Genomic DNA, 15,847 nt, shown 5'->3' with positions numbered 1-15,847 from the left:
TAATGTCCTATGGCCAAGTTATCATGCAGTATATTGTTAAAATAAAATATTGAATTTTTTAAAAAATTCAAAAACCTGCCCCAAAAAACCCCCAATGACTTTTAATAAGAGAAATAAGTCTCCCCAAACTATAAACTTAATGCACACTTATTTAGGTATATGGTGAAACCTGAACCAAATTATAGTAATACAGCCAACCTATATCAAGAAGTGGATTGTTCCTATTCTTTCATTACTTCAAAGAGCTAAGAGTTCTTGAGTGGGGTATGTTGAACATCTCGTCTCTAGAGATTGATTTGGTAAATTACAGAATTGCAGAGGAGATGGGGCTTAAGGACAAACTGCTGAGGGCCATTTCTGTCACCTATGTGCTAGCCTACTGGATGAGGCCCTGGAACTGTAGCTTTCTAACTCTGACTAGCCAATATTAAGGAGCATTTTACCTCTATACACATATATTCTGTAAAACAATTTTAGTATGTTTTTAATATTGGGTGTAAACCACTAAATTTATTTCACTTCCCACAATTAATTTGCTTCCCACAATTAATTTGGTGTAAGTCTTCCAATATAACAACAATTCAACTTAAAGCTCGTTCCCCTAGCCCCTTTCTGTTATAGATTGACCTATGACCTAAGGTTAAGTAAGCATTAATCAGAAAAGAATGATCACATGTGCTGGGCACTACCTACAGAAAGTTAAAGTAACAAGTTCTCAGACTCAAAAGACCATAGTAAAGTGATGTTAAAAAAAAAAATGCAAAGTATACAAGTTCAAAGATGATATTAAAAGGTAAGAGATGGAAAATAAGCTTGGTGGAGCTTAAATGAAGATGTGAAAAATTGAAGAAATAAAAGAGTATAAAATAAAGCATAGAGAAAATAGGCTGGAGGAAATAAAAATGGAAAATAAAAGTTACAAAGGTAATAGAACACATGAAATCCTAGATGAAGCTATTCAGTAAATTCAATGTCCAGATACAAGAAAATTTTCTAGAAATAAAATCTATCAAGAAATATCCTGATGAATTTAAGATATAAAGGTTTATACAGACATCTAAGCAGAGAAATCAAGTCCTATATAATGACGGGGAAAAAAAAAGCTGGCCTCATCTTCCAGCAAACTGCATAAGGCAGTGACGCAAAAGGCTCTAGAGGTCTGTGGAAAATAAAGAGTGACAGAATTTTATACCTAGTCAAAGATGTCTTTAAAATGTAAAGAGAATAGGCATTCCAATCACTTGGGAAGAAAACTGCGGGATAATGAAATTCAGCCAACAAGAATCAAATTAAGGACTTTGAAAAAAGCAGTAAAAGGAGTGGTACCAAATATTCTAAAAACTAAAAAAAAATAATGGGAAGTAATTTTAGGACTCAACTTATATGTGAACATTGTCTATGTACGAAGTAATATAACCAAGAATTAGAGGAACTGTTAAGTGTGCTGATTTAATTTTTCATAACAGGAGTCATACATGGTTTCTAATTAAACATACATGAGAACTAGGAAAAAATAACTCTAGCCTCTTTAATGTTTTCTATAATTGTCCTTATTTTAAGAGGAATCTTTTAGAACTACCATAGAAAAAACTTCAAGGTTGAGCATTTCTTCATTTCACATTTTTTCTTGTTAAATCCAAGTAAAATTAATTTGCTATATTTAGTAAACATAGCATATGAGCCCACTTTAGTAAAATTCTTTGTATGTATGTCTATGTTTAAGAAACAAAGACTGGCTGGCTCAGGTGGAAGAGCATGTAGCTCTTGATCTCAGTCATGAGTTCAAATCCCATGTTGGGTGTAAAGATTACTTAAATAAAAGAGGGGTGGAATGAGTGAAGTTCATCAGCTCTTAACTATTTATTTCTGGTTGATGGACTTTTAGGTGATTTTTATACTTTGTTCTTTTATGTAATGTTCCTTTTTAAAAAAATAAACACATTTAAATTAGCCTTTATAAGGAAACGAACTGTTTGGACTTAAAGCTATTTTATAAGCTTATCAACATTTTATATATTGTTTGTTGGGACTGCAAAGTGGTAACCACTTTCCTGGAGGGCAATCTGGCAATATACAGCAGGAACCTTAGAACTTTTATCCTTTTTACCTAATAATCCCATATATGAATATAAATATAAATATATAAATTCACCATACTAGAATAATATACACAAAAATAGCTTTATCCCATCATTTTACATATTTTTTATATAGGAAGAAAAAAAGCAGAAATGTCCATCTGTAGGGGACTAAACAAATAAATGGTACATTAATATTCATACTTTTGAATAATCTTTAATGACAAAGTATTAATCTCTCCATGTCATTAAACATTATACAAAACATTTCAAAACAATATGATCTTAAGTTTAGTTTGTGTGTGTACTCTAATTTGGGCACTTTTCAATTGCTCTACAATGAATTTGAATTCACAATCAAAACTTTTAAGTTTACAAACTTCTATGAGAAGTTTGCAAACTTCTAAAACTGAGCTACTACTATATAAATTACAAACTAAGAATATTCTATTTTTTCACTTGGTACAGTTTCGCCATTTATGGAACACTAGTAATTGCTGAAGGAGGGACAAGTGAGATCCTGAAAATTACTATATAGAACACTGTCATATAATTAAAACCTAGGTTACTGGGCTTTACTGCCCCAAAAGTACCTTTCACGAGGTGGTATGCTGCCTTCCTTTAGAAAGTAAGGCTGAGCTGGGGGCAGTCACTTGTTGATTTTTTTTTTTCCAATAAAAATTTCAAATACAAATGAACATCCTGTACACCTCATCAACTGTTCTCCAACACATGAAAAAAGATTAAATACATGAACACTAACTTTAAAAAAATCCTGAATGCTCCCAGTCATACAGACATTCCTTATTGCACTTCACTTTATTGGACCTTCACAGATAATGAGTTTTGTTTTTTGGTTTCTTTTAACAAATCGAAGGTTTATGGCAACACTTGTCTAATGGCATTTGACAACTTTGTGTCTCGATCATATTCTGGTAATTCTCACAGTATTTCAAACTTTTTATATTTGTCATGGTGATCCATGCCGTGGTTTGGGGTGCCACAAACCATGCCCATATAAGACAGCAAACTTAATAAATGCGTGTGTTCTGACTGCTCTACTGACCAGCCATTCCCCTGTCTCCCTCTCCTTGGACTTCCCTATTCCCTGAGATACAATACTGAAATTAGGCTAATTTATAACCCTACAAAAATAAAAAAATAACCCTACAATGGCCCTAAATGTTCAAGTGAAAGGAAAAGTCAATTGATGTGGCAAACTTCATTGTCTTATTTTAAGAAATTGCCACAGCCTCCCCAACCTTCAGCAACCACCACCCTGATCAGTCAGCACTCATCAACATCAAGTTAAAAACCCTCCACCAGCAAAAAGATTACAACTCACTGAAGCTCAGCTGATGGTTAGCATTTTTTAGCAATAAAATGTTTTAATTAAATTATATTTTCAACATAATGCTACTGCACATTTAATCAACTACAGTATAGTGTAAACTTTTATATGCACTGGGAAAAATCAAAAAAGGCATTTGACTCACTTTACTGGGATACTCGCTTTAGTGCAGTGATCTGGGACCTAACCTGCAAGATATCTGAGGTATGCCTATATTTTGACACAAAAGCATATACTGGGCCAGCTATCTCATGAACAAAACAAATGAGTGAACTCCATCATTTAGTAGGATTCTGAGAAATACTGAAGTTTTAATATGAAAAACTAACAGTAAACACACCTGATCTTAACATTTAATAAATACCTTTTCAGGGCTGCAAATATGGCAGGAAAGCCCTCAAACCTCCCGCAATAGATTTCAAGCATCTTCCAAGTTGGAAAATATGGCAAAAGCCCAGGTAGTCTCCTATTTAAGTAATGCATATCTGAGAAAGCAGAACAAAGATAATACACTGTCCTTAAAATATATTTGTATTTACTTATTCTGTAGATTTCCAAATCTATACGATCATTTAGTCCAAAATCCCTGGCAAATATGTAACTGGGGGTTTTAGACAAAATGACCTCAATCTCAATGTAACAAAATACCACCAACAATATAAGTTCTAATTTCAACTACAATCAGTGATTATTGGTAAAAACCATCCTGGCAAGTATGCACTCCAGGCAGTAACAGAACTCAAAACGGACAGCCTGGCACATACTAGTGCCTCAGTAAATAAGAAGTATCTTCCCTGCACTCTAACTGCCAGTATCAGTGTCAGAAACTCTCCTTCAAAAGACCTGTTTCAATTTTCTTTCCAATATATAAGTGTGCTACCTTGGATTTCACTTTACTGTTTTCTCAATGATAGAATGGAGATAGCATGTGTTTCTGTCAACTTCATATGGATGTTGTGAAGATCCAGTAAAATAAAGGACAAAAAAAAATCCTTGGATCTCTAAAACTAAGTCTGTAATTTAGAATACTCTATTCATGGAGAGTAAAACAAATGTCCTAATTGTTACATATTTCCATGATCTAACAACCATATGAATTAACCAAATTTGACTCTTGTCAAAAAGATTTATTAACTTAAAATAGAATTACTTCAAATACAGACAAAAGCAACTTTCTGTTCAAGTTTGAATATTTTCAATATACAAGAATGTAGAAGAAAAAAATTCTGAATCTTCACGTTGTAGTTTTATTTTTTTTTTTTTTTTACCTTTTAAAAAGTTTTTGGCACTACAAGGTTCTGTAAAGAATAGAAGTGACAAATTTAAAACACATGAAAGTTTTTCCTAATTCTTAAGAACAATATATATAAAGTCTGAAGCAACCGAAGTATGAATACAGCTAATAGAAAATAAAGAATGTAATTTTTAAATTCTCTCTTTATACAATTCATCAAGATTAAACAAAACATAAAATTCCCTTAAAAATAGGGTAATAAAATAGATGAAATTTGTATCACTCAATTTGGTGATACTAGTAAAAACTATAGTTCATATTTATATACAAATAATACAGTTTTTAAAAACAGTCTTAGAATTTAAATAAGCTATCTAAACGTGTTAAAATTTTAAATCAGGACCTGATTTTTTTTCTTTCCATTAAATGTCACTTTTTCTGCTGAATGTAACTGACATTGAGGTACGGATACCCTTGAGACAGCAGGATTGGCTGGTTGCTGTGCATCGGTAGACCAGCTGAAAGAAAATGGACTCGCATTACTCCGACACGTTTCCTCTTGGTGGGTGGGGACAACGCTCTCTACACCGACGGGTGGCACATCTGTCTGTTGGACACAACACAGACAGGAAACTGAAAGGCTTGTGCCTACTTATCTGACAACCCTTAGAATTTAACTTCTAGCTAGTTCTCTTTTTTTCTATTAATACAGTAAAGAGGAGATAAAGCATGTCAAAAACATTTAGCAGGGGAAGGAGGGGGACAGAAGGGGAAATGTGGGTATGTGAAAGAAAAGAGAAATGAAGGGGAGAAAACAAGGGGAACAAATTCACCAGGGAAGAACTTCAGACTCCCCCACACAACCCCACCAAGCCCTAAAAGGGTCTGTATGACCAAAAGTAACTTTACTAAACCCTAGTTCTTTACTCAGAATAAACCCACCATACTCCATGTTCTGCCACTCTACAGTACAGGGATGCCCCAGCAGTACATGGGATAGTTTAGGAAGGCTTAAATGGAATCAAGCCTGAAACCCATACCAGAGGCTTCCCCTTAAAGTTATCATTTCATTCAGTCAACATTTCCTGAGTGCCTTTCTTGAATTTCCTGAACTTCTAGTTTAAGTGTAATAACTTTGACTCTAGTTTTTTTAATTCCTAGGTTAACTAAGAGCTGAGGGCCAGACTCAGACATTCCCTATTAGAACTGAAATACCTTTGAGGCAAGCAGGCTAGATAAAATGCTACAAGTATTCCTTAGTTTGTATAGTCATTACTTAGATTAAAGCCATTATTGGTACATCAGCACCAACAAAATATAATGAATTCTAATGTCATTCAAGTCTTAGTTCAACAAAACAAATCTGACTATGTTAGTATTCAATTCAAAAACTTCTATTAGATCCCCACTATTTACTAAACCGAGTCCAAAAACTTCTTCATAATATGGCCTCAGCCTACCTTCTCTAACCTTATTGCCTACACAGCTTTCCCATTTACTTTATATTCTAGTCCTATTATTTCCTTTTCTTTTTATGCCAGGCAAATATCAATGGCTTTGCATATATTATTCCCTTAGTTAAGAACTCTCTTCACATTGTAATCTCTAAAAAATCTCTGGAAAAAAAAAATCCTGTATCTCTTTCACAGTCTAGTTCAAATGTCAAAATCTCATATGAATTGATCCTTGGTGTCCCTATCTCCTGTTATCTCTGCTAGGATAACATTAATTGATTCCTTCTAAGCTCCTATCCTTGTTTATTTTACATGTCTGGCTCTCCTAATAAAATGTGCATTAGGTGTACAGGTTTTACTTAATTCTTGCTTGAACAAGCACCTAGCACAGTGTGACCCACAGTATGCTCTCTCAATAAATGTTTATCGAATGCATAAAATTTCACTCCTTGTTCCTGGCCTTCACATAGCTTCCTTTGTCCCAGAATGAAACCCACCCAGTCTGTTTATCAATTTGCAAGCAACGGTACCTTGAGTATAGAACGGTTTGTTGGGCTGAAATCTGGCATTTCCCTGATGCATGAAGTTCTGATGCAAACCATAAGGCCACGAAGCTGGGACAAGAGGGAAATGGGGACGTGGTGCATGTTCCCAAGGAATTGGAGGATTTAGTCCTGGAAAGCCTGGCTCTGCATTTCAACAAGACAGGAAAGACATACTTTAAAACATCAGTTTGTTCATTTAAATATTCCTTCATTCCACAAAAATTTATTGAGTACCTACCACTGAACAAGAACAATGCTAAATGCAGAGGATACCAAATTTTTTTAAGAATCAAACACTGTAAATATGCCCAAATTATTCATAAAAGAGACATACAAGAAGACAACATACAATAATTCGCGGTCACTGCTGTAACAGATGGGTGGAAGGTGTTCTAAAGAAGGGGCTAACACATTTGGTTCAAGGATAAAGAAGGTTCCTACGATGATTAACTAAATTGAATTTTAAAGCACAAGGAACAAGTTAGGGAAAATGGGGCAAAGAGGGCACATTTTAGACAGAAGGAATAGCGTGTACAACAGCCATGAAACAGGAAAGCACGGCAAGTTTGGGAAGCTGCAAAACAATCAGCAATACAGAGAAAGGAGTAAAAAGGTAGGTAGTGATAAGAAAAAAGGCTGGACAGCTATGGCAGGATTTACATTTCAAAGAACTACTGTACATCATTAAGAAACTTACATTTTATCCTAAAGACAATGGCAACTATCCTAAAAAAATATATATCATGGCCTGGAAGGTGATTCTCTTAGAGGCTAAAGCACTTGGTGTAATGGTTGAGAACTTGGGCTTTGGAGCCAACCAGGTTGACGTTCAAATACCAGTTCCAAAAATTACTAAGGTTCACTTATGCACCTCAGGCTACTGTGAGAATTAAACTAGAAAACAAAAAGTAATGTGGATTACACAAGTTCTGGTATGTAAGTAGGAACTAAAAAAAAAAAAATTTTTAAGAGTGCTATTCTTTCTATGGCAAACCACCCCCACAATCTACTTTCCTTTAAGATGTATCCCTAAGTACATCTTTCAAAGTACATCTTTTCAAATAATCCTAAATCCTCTGGACCATTTCTGGTGGCTTTTCTCATTCAGGATCATAATGGGGCAGGAAATAACCTGAAAGACACTGCCCTCACTCACTAAACTTCCTAGCAGGAGTGCAAATTAGGAGGTACCGGATAGGGAGGAGTACACAGGAAGAAAACTAACTAAAACCCATACTAGCCACATTCTTAACAACCTCAGTCTTCTCAAGAGGTAACCAGAAAAACAAAGCAGCTGGTTCACTGAAAGTTCATAAAATCAAGTTACAACTAAGAGCTGAAGCTATACTACAGGATATATTTTTTTCTTTAAATGAGATTGGGTATACATACTGAGGTCCAGATCAACTGAGAAATGATGTTTTGACATAAAGGGTATTTCTTAGAATATATTCCAATCTCCCTTGGCCATTTTTCACAAACAAATATTTTCATTAAAAAAACATGGGAGGAGAGAAAAGATAGCTAACACAACTGGAGGGCAGAATCAGCAAGAGTTAAGGGCATCCTGCAGAAAGTGAGCTAAATTTAAAAATGGGGAGTGAGTGAGTTAGCCAAGCTTTGGAGCAAAGCAAAAGGAAGTAAGAGTAGGCAAGAGAGATATAAGGGAGAGGACCTTCCAGGCAGATGGAACAAATTAAGTAAACAATTAGGGATAAGAGACAGTATGGCATGTTTGTAGGATGTTAATTAGTTCATTAAGGCTGAAAGAGATCAACTAGTGGTGGTACAGGAAGGACTAAAACTGTAAAAACTGAGCCATTATACCAAAGGACAAGACACTGGGTCTATGTTCATGGTTCTATAACTCAGTAACAATCATGGTACATGTCATGGCATATATACAATAAACATTTGCTGAATAACAGAAGCAGAGATCACTTTAGAATGGCCATTATTCCATATATCCTTTGACCTTGGACACCTAAATGAGTTCCCACATTCTGGCATTTCTGCTCAGCAAAATACATAATCTGTATTCAATCCAAAAAGTTCAGACATACCTCCTCCCTCACAATACTCTAAGCAATAGCCTATTTTTGTTTAAAAGGTACTAAAATTCTTTTGAAAATTGATAAAGGGAAAAGAGTCGAGCTTAGTCTACTATTGCTATACAAACTATATTTCAGGATAATCAAGTAGTTAATAAGGAAAAGTTCTTTATAGAATAATCACAAATAGTAAATAGAAAATCATCATTATACAACCCTTAGTGAAATTATGGTTATCAGCAATAATTATCAACAGCTATGACTATTATGTAAAAAATTAATGAGAACTTTATAATGGATATCCAACTCACTGATCAGTCTTAGGTCATGAAAAGAGTAACAGAAAGTAAGTTCTTTTTGAAATAAGGGAACAGGAACCATATAGCACCAACCAAAAAGTAAAATTCTTAACAAAAAAATAAATAAATAAAAATAACCTGAATCAAATCCAGACTCTGGACCTAACTACCAATTTATAGGAAATATGGAAACAGAGGTACATTTTAAACAATGCCACAAAAATAAAATTCAGCCAACACTAGAATGTAGGAAGTTGTATAGTTTCTTTAATAAACAGTTTATATGGGGAGAAAATAATGAGGGGAAACTGTTATAAATTAAAGGAGGCTTAAGAGATATAACAACCACATATAATGTATGGGGCTCTGTTTGAATTCTGATTCAAAAAAACCAACAACAATTTTAGGAAAATAGGTAAACAAGTACTGCATATTAGAAGATACAGGGTATGGTAATATTCTTGTGTTTTTGTTGTTGTTGTTTTTTTTTAAGAAATACAAACAAGTTTTTACAGAAATTTGATCCAAAGCCTGAGATTTGATTAAATACTAAAGCCAAAAGCTTTTTTTTAAATGAGGAAAAGGAGTGGGTCGCTGGAGTGGCTCAGTTGGTTAGGAGTCCAACTCTTGATTTTGGCTCAGGACATGATCTTGAGGTTGTGGGCTCGAGACCCACATCAGGCTCCATGCTCAGAAGGGAGCCTGCTTGAGATTCTCTCCCTCTGCCTCTAACCCCCCTAAAATAAATAAATCTTAAAAAAAAATAATAAAAAATAAAAGTAGTAAAGGAGTCAAGGACTGGCAAATACTGATAACTGTTAAAAGCTGGGTAATGGGGGGTAGTTTCATCATACTCTATTCATTCTTCTGTGTACATTTCAGATTTTCAATAACAGAGTTTTTAAAATAAAAATATTATTGGGGCGCCTGGGTGTCACAGTCAGTTGGGCATCTGACTCATGGTTTCAGCTCAAGTTGTGATCTGAGTCATGAGATCGAGACCCCAGTTGGGCTCTGCACTCAGCGTTGAGATTCTCTCTCCTTCCGCCCCTCCCACTCACTCTAAAATGAATAAATAAATCTTTTAAAAAGTTATCAACTGAAAAGCTAGATATAAGACAAGATTTATGGTTTATCAAATATTTTAATTATGCAAATATTTTTTAAATGACTGGATCATAAGACATCTAAATATTACTTGGCAGTTATGTCTAGGAATCGAGAATACAGATTATCTTTAATATTCAAATGTTCTATAATGAAAATGCATTTCTATAAACGAGGAAAAAACTAGTATTTTTAGTATTTTTTAATGCTACAAAGTGCTACTAATATCTTTTTAAAGAATTGCTTCTTACTGGGAGATAGTAAGAATCTAGGGCAAAGAGCACAGGTTTTGAAGAAAGAAATTGGTTTAAATCTTGGACCTACTGTGATTAATTATGACAGCATGACAGTTAAGTTACTTAACCCTGCAATTTCCTCAACTATAAAATTAGTTTTAATAATACCCTACACCAAGCTGGATTGCAGTGAAAATTTAAAATAAGTAACATTCATGTATATTACCTCATTTAATATTCACAACATCCCTGTGAGTTAGATGCTATTAATATCCCTATTTTAAGGATGAAACCAAAGCACAAAGAGATTAAGCAACTGCCTAATGCCACATAATAAATGGCAGGGCTAGGATTCAAATCCAGTGTGATTCCACAGCCCATACTCCTGAACTTTATCTAATACTATACTGCTCCTCATAAATATTGCTTGCCATTCTTTTCGTCATATTTCCCCAAGTTCAACCAATAATACCCATCACCCAACCTTTCTACAGACAGATGCAAAAGAAGAAAAGGAAGGGTTACCCGAATTCCCCACTGTACCATTGTTCACCAGGGAATTTGGAGCCACAGTACGAGGCCAGTGTCCATCATGAGAAGAGTTAGGGATCGCCACAGGTCTTGCAGCAGGCTGTGCAAAGATGATGCTGGGATCGTTCAGGCCAATATTGCTGGGGGCACTGCCTGGTGCAGAATGGATCACTGGACCATGGATAGGCCAGGATGGGGCAGGGATCTGGAGAGGGTGCATTGGCAACAATCCCATATTGTGCATGGGAGAATACTGAGCTGGTGGTGACTGGGGAAAGTTATACATAGGCATCTGGACCTGATGGGGGGGCTGGGTTCCCTGCTGAGGAGGGCCAAGCTTGGGTTGGGATCCCGGCTGGGATGGAGACTGAGTAATGGCAGCTGACTGGGAAGAGTTCTGTGGAAATGGCTGGGGCTGAGGAGAATAAGATGGTGAATCAGACTGCAAAGAGAAAAAGATAACATTTTAAAATTAATTTTAAAACATGCTAATGTTATAAAAACAGAGATTATCTAAATACAAAATTATGGAGTTATTTTATCAGAACATTATAAACACAACTCTATGATGTGAATAAGAGCCTCATTTTACATGAAAATAGAATTTTCTGAGATCCTCAAATCCTCTCTGACACACGTATTACCCTATAAACCTTTTTACTGTCCAAAGAAGAAAGAGCTTTGACATCATTCCCATCATGCAGAACTCACATTCCAACTGTAACTAGAAACTTTTATCTAAATATCTCACAGCCACTTTGATTCAGTCCCTCAACAAGTTACTGAGTGTCAGTTATATCTGGGCATTGTTCTAGGTATTAAAAATACAATACTAATATGTATGCCCTCATGGAACTTAAAGTTTATGGGGGAAAGGAGAAAGAGCAGATGAAGAGATTACATGAGCAATTACAATGAAATACAATGATTACTATGATAAAGAATGTATGATATATAGTATATAAGGAAATCCCAGAGCAGAAATACCTAAGCGTACTCTGGGAGGAGAAAAAGATAAGATGAATCAAAGTGGAAATCAAGGATAGCTTCCCAGAGAAGTGACCTTTAAGTTGAGACACAAGGGTAAATAGCAAATTAGTCTGATAAAAGAGGGCACAGGTAAGGGAAGGAGAGGAGTCTTTCATGCAGACGGAACAACATGACTGAAAGTATATAGGCTCATGAACACCTGACTTGTTTAAGTAATTGGATTCTAAAAGTTTATTATTACTGGAGTACAAGGGCAGGAGAATGGCAGATTTGAGGTTGAAGAACCAAAGAGGGACAAGATAATGAAGGGTCCCATAGGCCTTGTAGTTAAGACTTCATCCTGAAGGCACTGGGAAACTACTGAAGGGTTTCAAACCGGTCAGAACATGATCAATCTGTATTTTAGAGAAATCATTCTGGCTTAATGGGAATGAATAGAGAATACGGGATGCGGGGTGGCGGGGTGGGGGGAGAGACTGATGAAAGTGATTAAAAGGTTGCTATAAGATAGCAGCCCTGAGATGATGGTAACCTAGGCTAGGGAAATACAATATAGGGACATGAAAGCAAATAGCTGCGGGCTATTTTTTATAGGTAGAAATAACAGGAGTTGGTGACTGACTGGATGTGGAGGTTGAGGAACGGAGGATAGTTCTGGAAACTAGAAAGTAGGATCATTCAGTGAGATGGAGAACACAGGAGCAAGAAGAGACAAGTCTAGGAATTTGGAGAAAAGTATGTTACATTCTAGACATGTTGAGGTTAAAGTGCTTTGTGAGACATCAGAACAACAATACCCATTAGAGAGACTCTGACCCAAATCTCAGGTAAGAGAAAAGTGAGTGCTAAAGCAAAGGGTAAACGTTAGAAGCAGCAGAGGAAACTGGTTAGGTTTTGGAGACAGGGCCTAAGGGTTCAAGCTCTAATTCCAAGTGTGTGCTGACCTCAGGCAAGAAACTTAAATCTCAGTTTCTTCACCTGTAATGTATAAATAATAAACAGAATCTATCCAATTGGTTTTGTGTAGACTAACTAAGCAATACATGTAGAAAATATAAACACCAAATTTTTGAGGTTTTAAGGAAGGTTTTGAGATGTGAACAACATTCAAGTGGAATGCATAGGGATTATTGACTATGGCTAATTTTTTAATAAACCAAAGGTAACAAAATGTTACGAACTGTAAAGCCTGGTGGTACTACATGGATGTTTATTACTTTCTGCACTTTTTTCAATATTTTATTATAAGAAACAGAAACAAAGATATATATGGCACACAGCACTCAATAGTGTTAGCTAATATTGTTGTTGTTATATAAGATTTATGAAAATGTTAGGCCCATAAGTATGTATTCAGATATTACAGGTGAGGTTAGTGGGCTCCTAAATGTGGTTCCAAGACTCTCCCTACATTGATCTTCAAATGCTGTAAGAATTTTTTCTAAAACACAGATCACACCAGATTTAGTATGTTTAACAGATAACAGCTTGGAAGCTACCTAGACCTGGGTTTGGATCTTTTAATTTCTCTTATTATCAGATCCCAGTTTGTCAACTTTGATCATACTAATACCTACCACTTCGCAAGGCCACCCAAAGGATTCAGTGTGAAGCACCAAAGTACAGTGTCAGATTTAGAGTAAGGAAGCATTCAATTAGTACTGAATTAATTAATAAGAAATACAAGATGAATACAGATTTACACAAAGGTTAAGAGCAACTCTGCAAAGTTAATATGAAACTGGTGACTCTGAACTCCCAACTTAATACTCTTCTTTCACAGGATATATTTCACTAGGTAGTCATATCAGCTGAGAAGACACATAAAAGCTTCAAGCAAGTCCAATGCCACGCATGTATTACCCTATTAAAAACCTAACACAGCTCAATTTTTATGTCTATTTTTATAAATGTTGCTGATACTCTGCCTCTAGGCAAAGCCTGAAACCTCATACCTTATTTTAATCAAGCAACAAATATATTAGGTGTTGTTATCTTATTTTACAAATAAAAAGGCAGGCTCAATGAAGTTAAGTAGCTTGCCCACAGATATAAACCCAGATCTCCATTACTCCAAAGGTAATGCTCACTCCACCTCATGTGCCTAGGAGGAACACCTCTACAAAGCACTGTGTAATCTGGATAACTATATTCGCCAGTCTACAAGACCACCCAATCACCCATCAAAGATGGTACTATCTTCCTACCAAAACTAATCCATTTGCAGGCAGAGTACTTACACATTCTGAAGACTGTCTAGCTCTTATGGACTGATCACTCTGTTGCTGGGCTGAACCAGCCACTTGTTGGGCATTTACAAGGCTGCGGACCAGCTGGGCTGCTAAGAGAAGACATCAGAGAGAAAATCAACAGATAAAGAAAACAACAGAGAAATGTCAATCGATAAACTCCCTTCCTCTGTTGAAGAGTCTCAAATTGCTCTGAGATTTTATAAACTTGGCCTTTTAAAGTATTATTATGTTTGTGAAGGATTTGTAACAAGTAATTTCTTTTTAAAGCTATTTTTCAATCTTGCAAATCACTAAAAAAAATATACTGGTGGTAGAAACAAGAACAAAAAGACAAATACTCCTTTTCTAAAGGAGACGATATATTTAAGAAAATACCTTCTGCAACAAGAATCTGAGTAACTGGAAATCGTCACTTCTAAAATATTCTATTTTTTCTTTCACTAAACTCTCATTTGGGTTTCTAATTCTTAAAATTACTTATGAATTATAACAGGAACAGATCTCCCTCTCAAATAAGAACAGTGGTAAGAGATATAATTTCTCCTGTATATGTTCCCAGAAAAAAAATTTAACTTCTATTATCTTTTGATAGTGAAGGAATAAAGAAGGTAACTCAAATCAATCCAAAGAATACTCGTAGGGTGTTTACTGAAGACAACAGACTGCTAAGACCTTAATAGTAAATATATCTGAATACCGTTCAAAATAAAAGACTGTCTAAATTTTCTCTCTTTAAGAAATTCTAAGATCTAAACTCATACTGCTAAGTTTGGAATAGAGAGGAATCAGAGCCCTTAGAATGACATCACAAATGACCTTATTTCTACCAAAAACTATTTTTGGACTTTTCTATTTACCTGCCACACTGCTATTCCTCTGACGGGCCAGCTTGACCTCTGGGCACTCCCTTCGTACATGTCCTGCATCTCCACATATAAAGCATCTGAGGTCTCTGGGGTCTCTAAACTCTCGAGTGTCGTGGAGGTCTCGGGGGTCAACAAGGTCTCGGGAATCTTTCTCCTCTTCATTCCCATCCTTCTCTTCTTCACTGTCTTTCTTCTTTAGTCTAAACAGTAAACTGCTGATACCAATAATGTGGGGCTAGGGACTTGTAAACTGAATGAATCACAGAACAAACTAAACTATACAAAAGTCTCGCAATAAAGGAATTAACATGCCCACTGTTTCATGCACTTTTTTTAAGGCAAGGGAACTCACATTTAGAGAACACCTCCTCATATGGCAGAAACTGGGTATTCCAGTAGTTTAATAATATCAAATTAGAAAAAAATTTTAATATTGAATTTTAATCTTATTACAATCCTTAAAGGTTGGTATTGCTTAGAGAAAGTGTCTTCTCTAAATTTAAGTCAGTATATAGCACTGATGGAACCTAGGAGTTCGTTCTATCTGAAAAGTTCTAAGCTCTTTATATTAGGCAAGATTTAACAACTAAAGAAAGGATTTTCCTGGCCTATTAAAGACAGTATACAAAATATAGGGAAGTCTATTTCATAAATGTATTTTCAGGGGGTGTGGAGGATGTATATTCCTCAAGGTATATATTATATAGGTATACCTCAGAGTAAATACCTCAAAGATTCAGTTAATCATATTTTAATTACTGATTTGCAGAACTATGAGGTACTCAGCAAGAAACCCATGACTTGGTCATTTTTTTTTCTTGGCTCCTGGCACAGTTTCCAGTAGAGTAGGTGT

At 35.5% G+C, this 15,847-nt stretch overlaps 1 protein-coding gene across 11 annotated transcripts in view; it reads right to left on the bottom strand.

Moving 5' to 3' along the window:
- Nucleotides 1-2,279: 2,279 nt before the first annotated feature.
- The window catches only part of TUT4 (terminal uridylyl transferase 4), a 123,057-nt gene continuing 109,489 nt past the window's right edge, over nucleotides 2,280-15,847 (bottom strand). For 4 of the 11 annotated variants that reach the window (XM_040627305.1, XM_040627304.1, XM_040627303.1 and 1 more), the window contains 5 exons: nucleotides 14,986-15,209; nucleotides 14,117-14,217; nucleotides 10,881-11,328; nucleotides 6,648-6,806; nucleotides 2,280-5,181 (listed from right to left, as the gene is read on the bottom strand). In XM_040627305.1, the coding sequence (XP_040483239.1) occupies nucleotides 5,093-5,181; nucleotides 6,648-6,806; nucleotides 10,881-11,328; nucleotides 14,117-14,217; nucleotides 14,986-15,209 (1,021 nt within the window). In that variant the 3' untranslated portion in view covers nucleotides 2,280-5,092. Of the gene's footprint in view, nucleotides 5,271-6,647; nucleotides 6,807-10,880; nucleotides 11,329-14,116; nucleotides 14,218-14,985; nucleotides 15,210-15,847 lie in introns of those variants that run through there. The other 7 variants (XM_040627301.1, XM_040627300.1, XM_008699194.2 and 4 more) reach the window with 7 other exon arrangements.

This window comes from Ursus maritimus, unplaced genomic scaffold (assembly GCF_017311325.1).
Source record: "Ursus maritimus isolate PB19 unplaced genomic scaffold, ASM1731132v1 scaffold_12, whole genome shotgun sequence".
NCBI lineage: Eukaryota > Metazoa > Chordata > Mammalia > Carnivora > Ursidae > Ursus > Ursus maritimus.
Note: the sequence above shows the minus strand (reverse complement) of the source record. Positions and strands in the feature narration are given on the sequence as shown.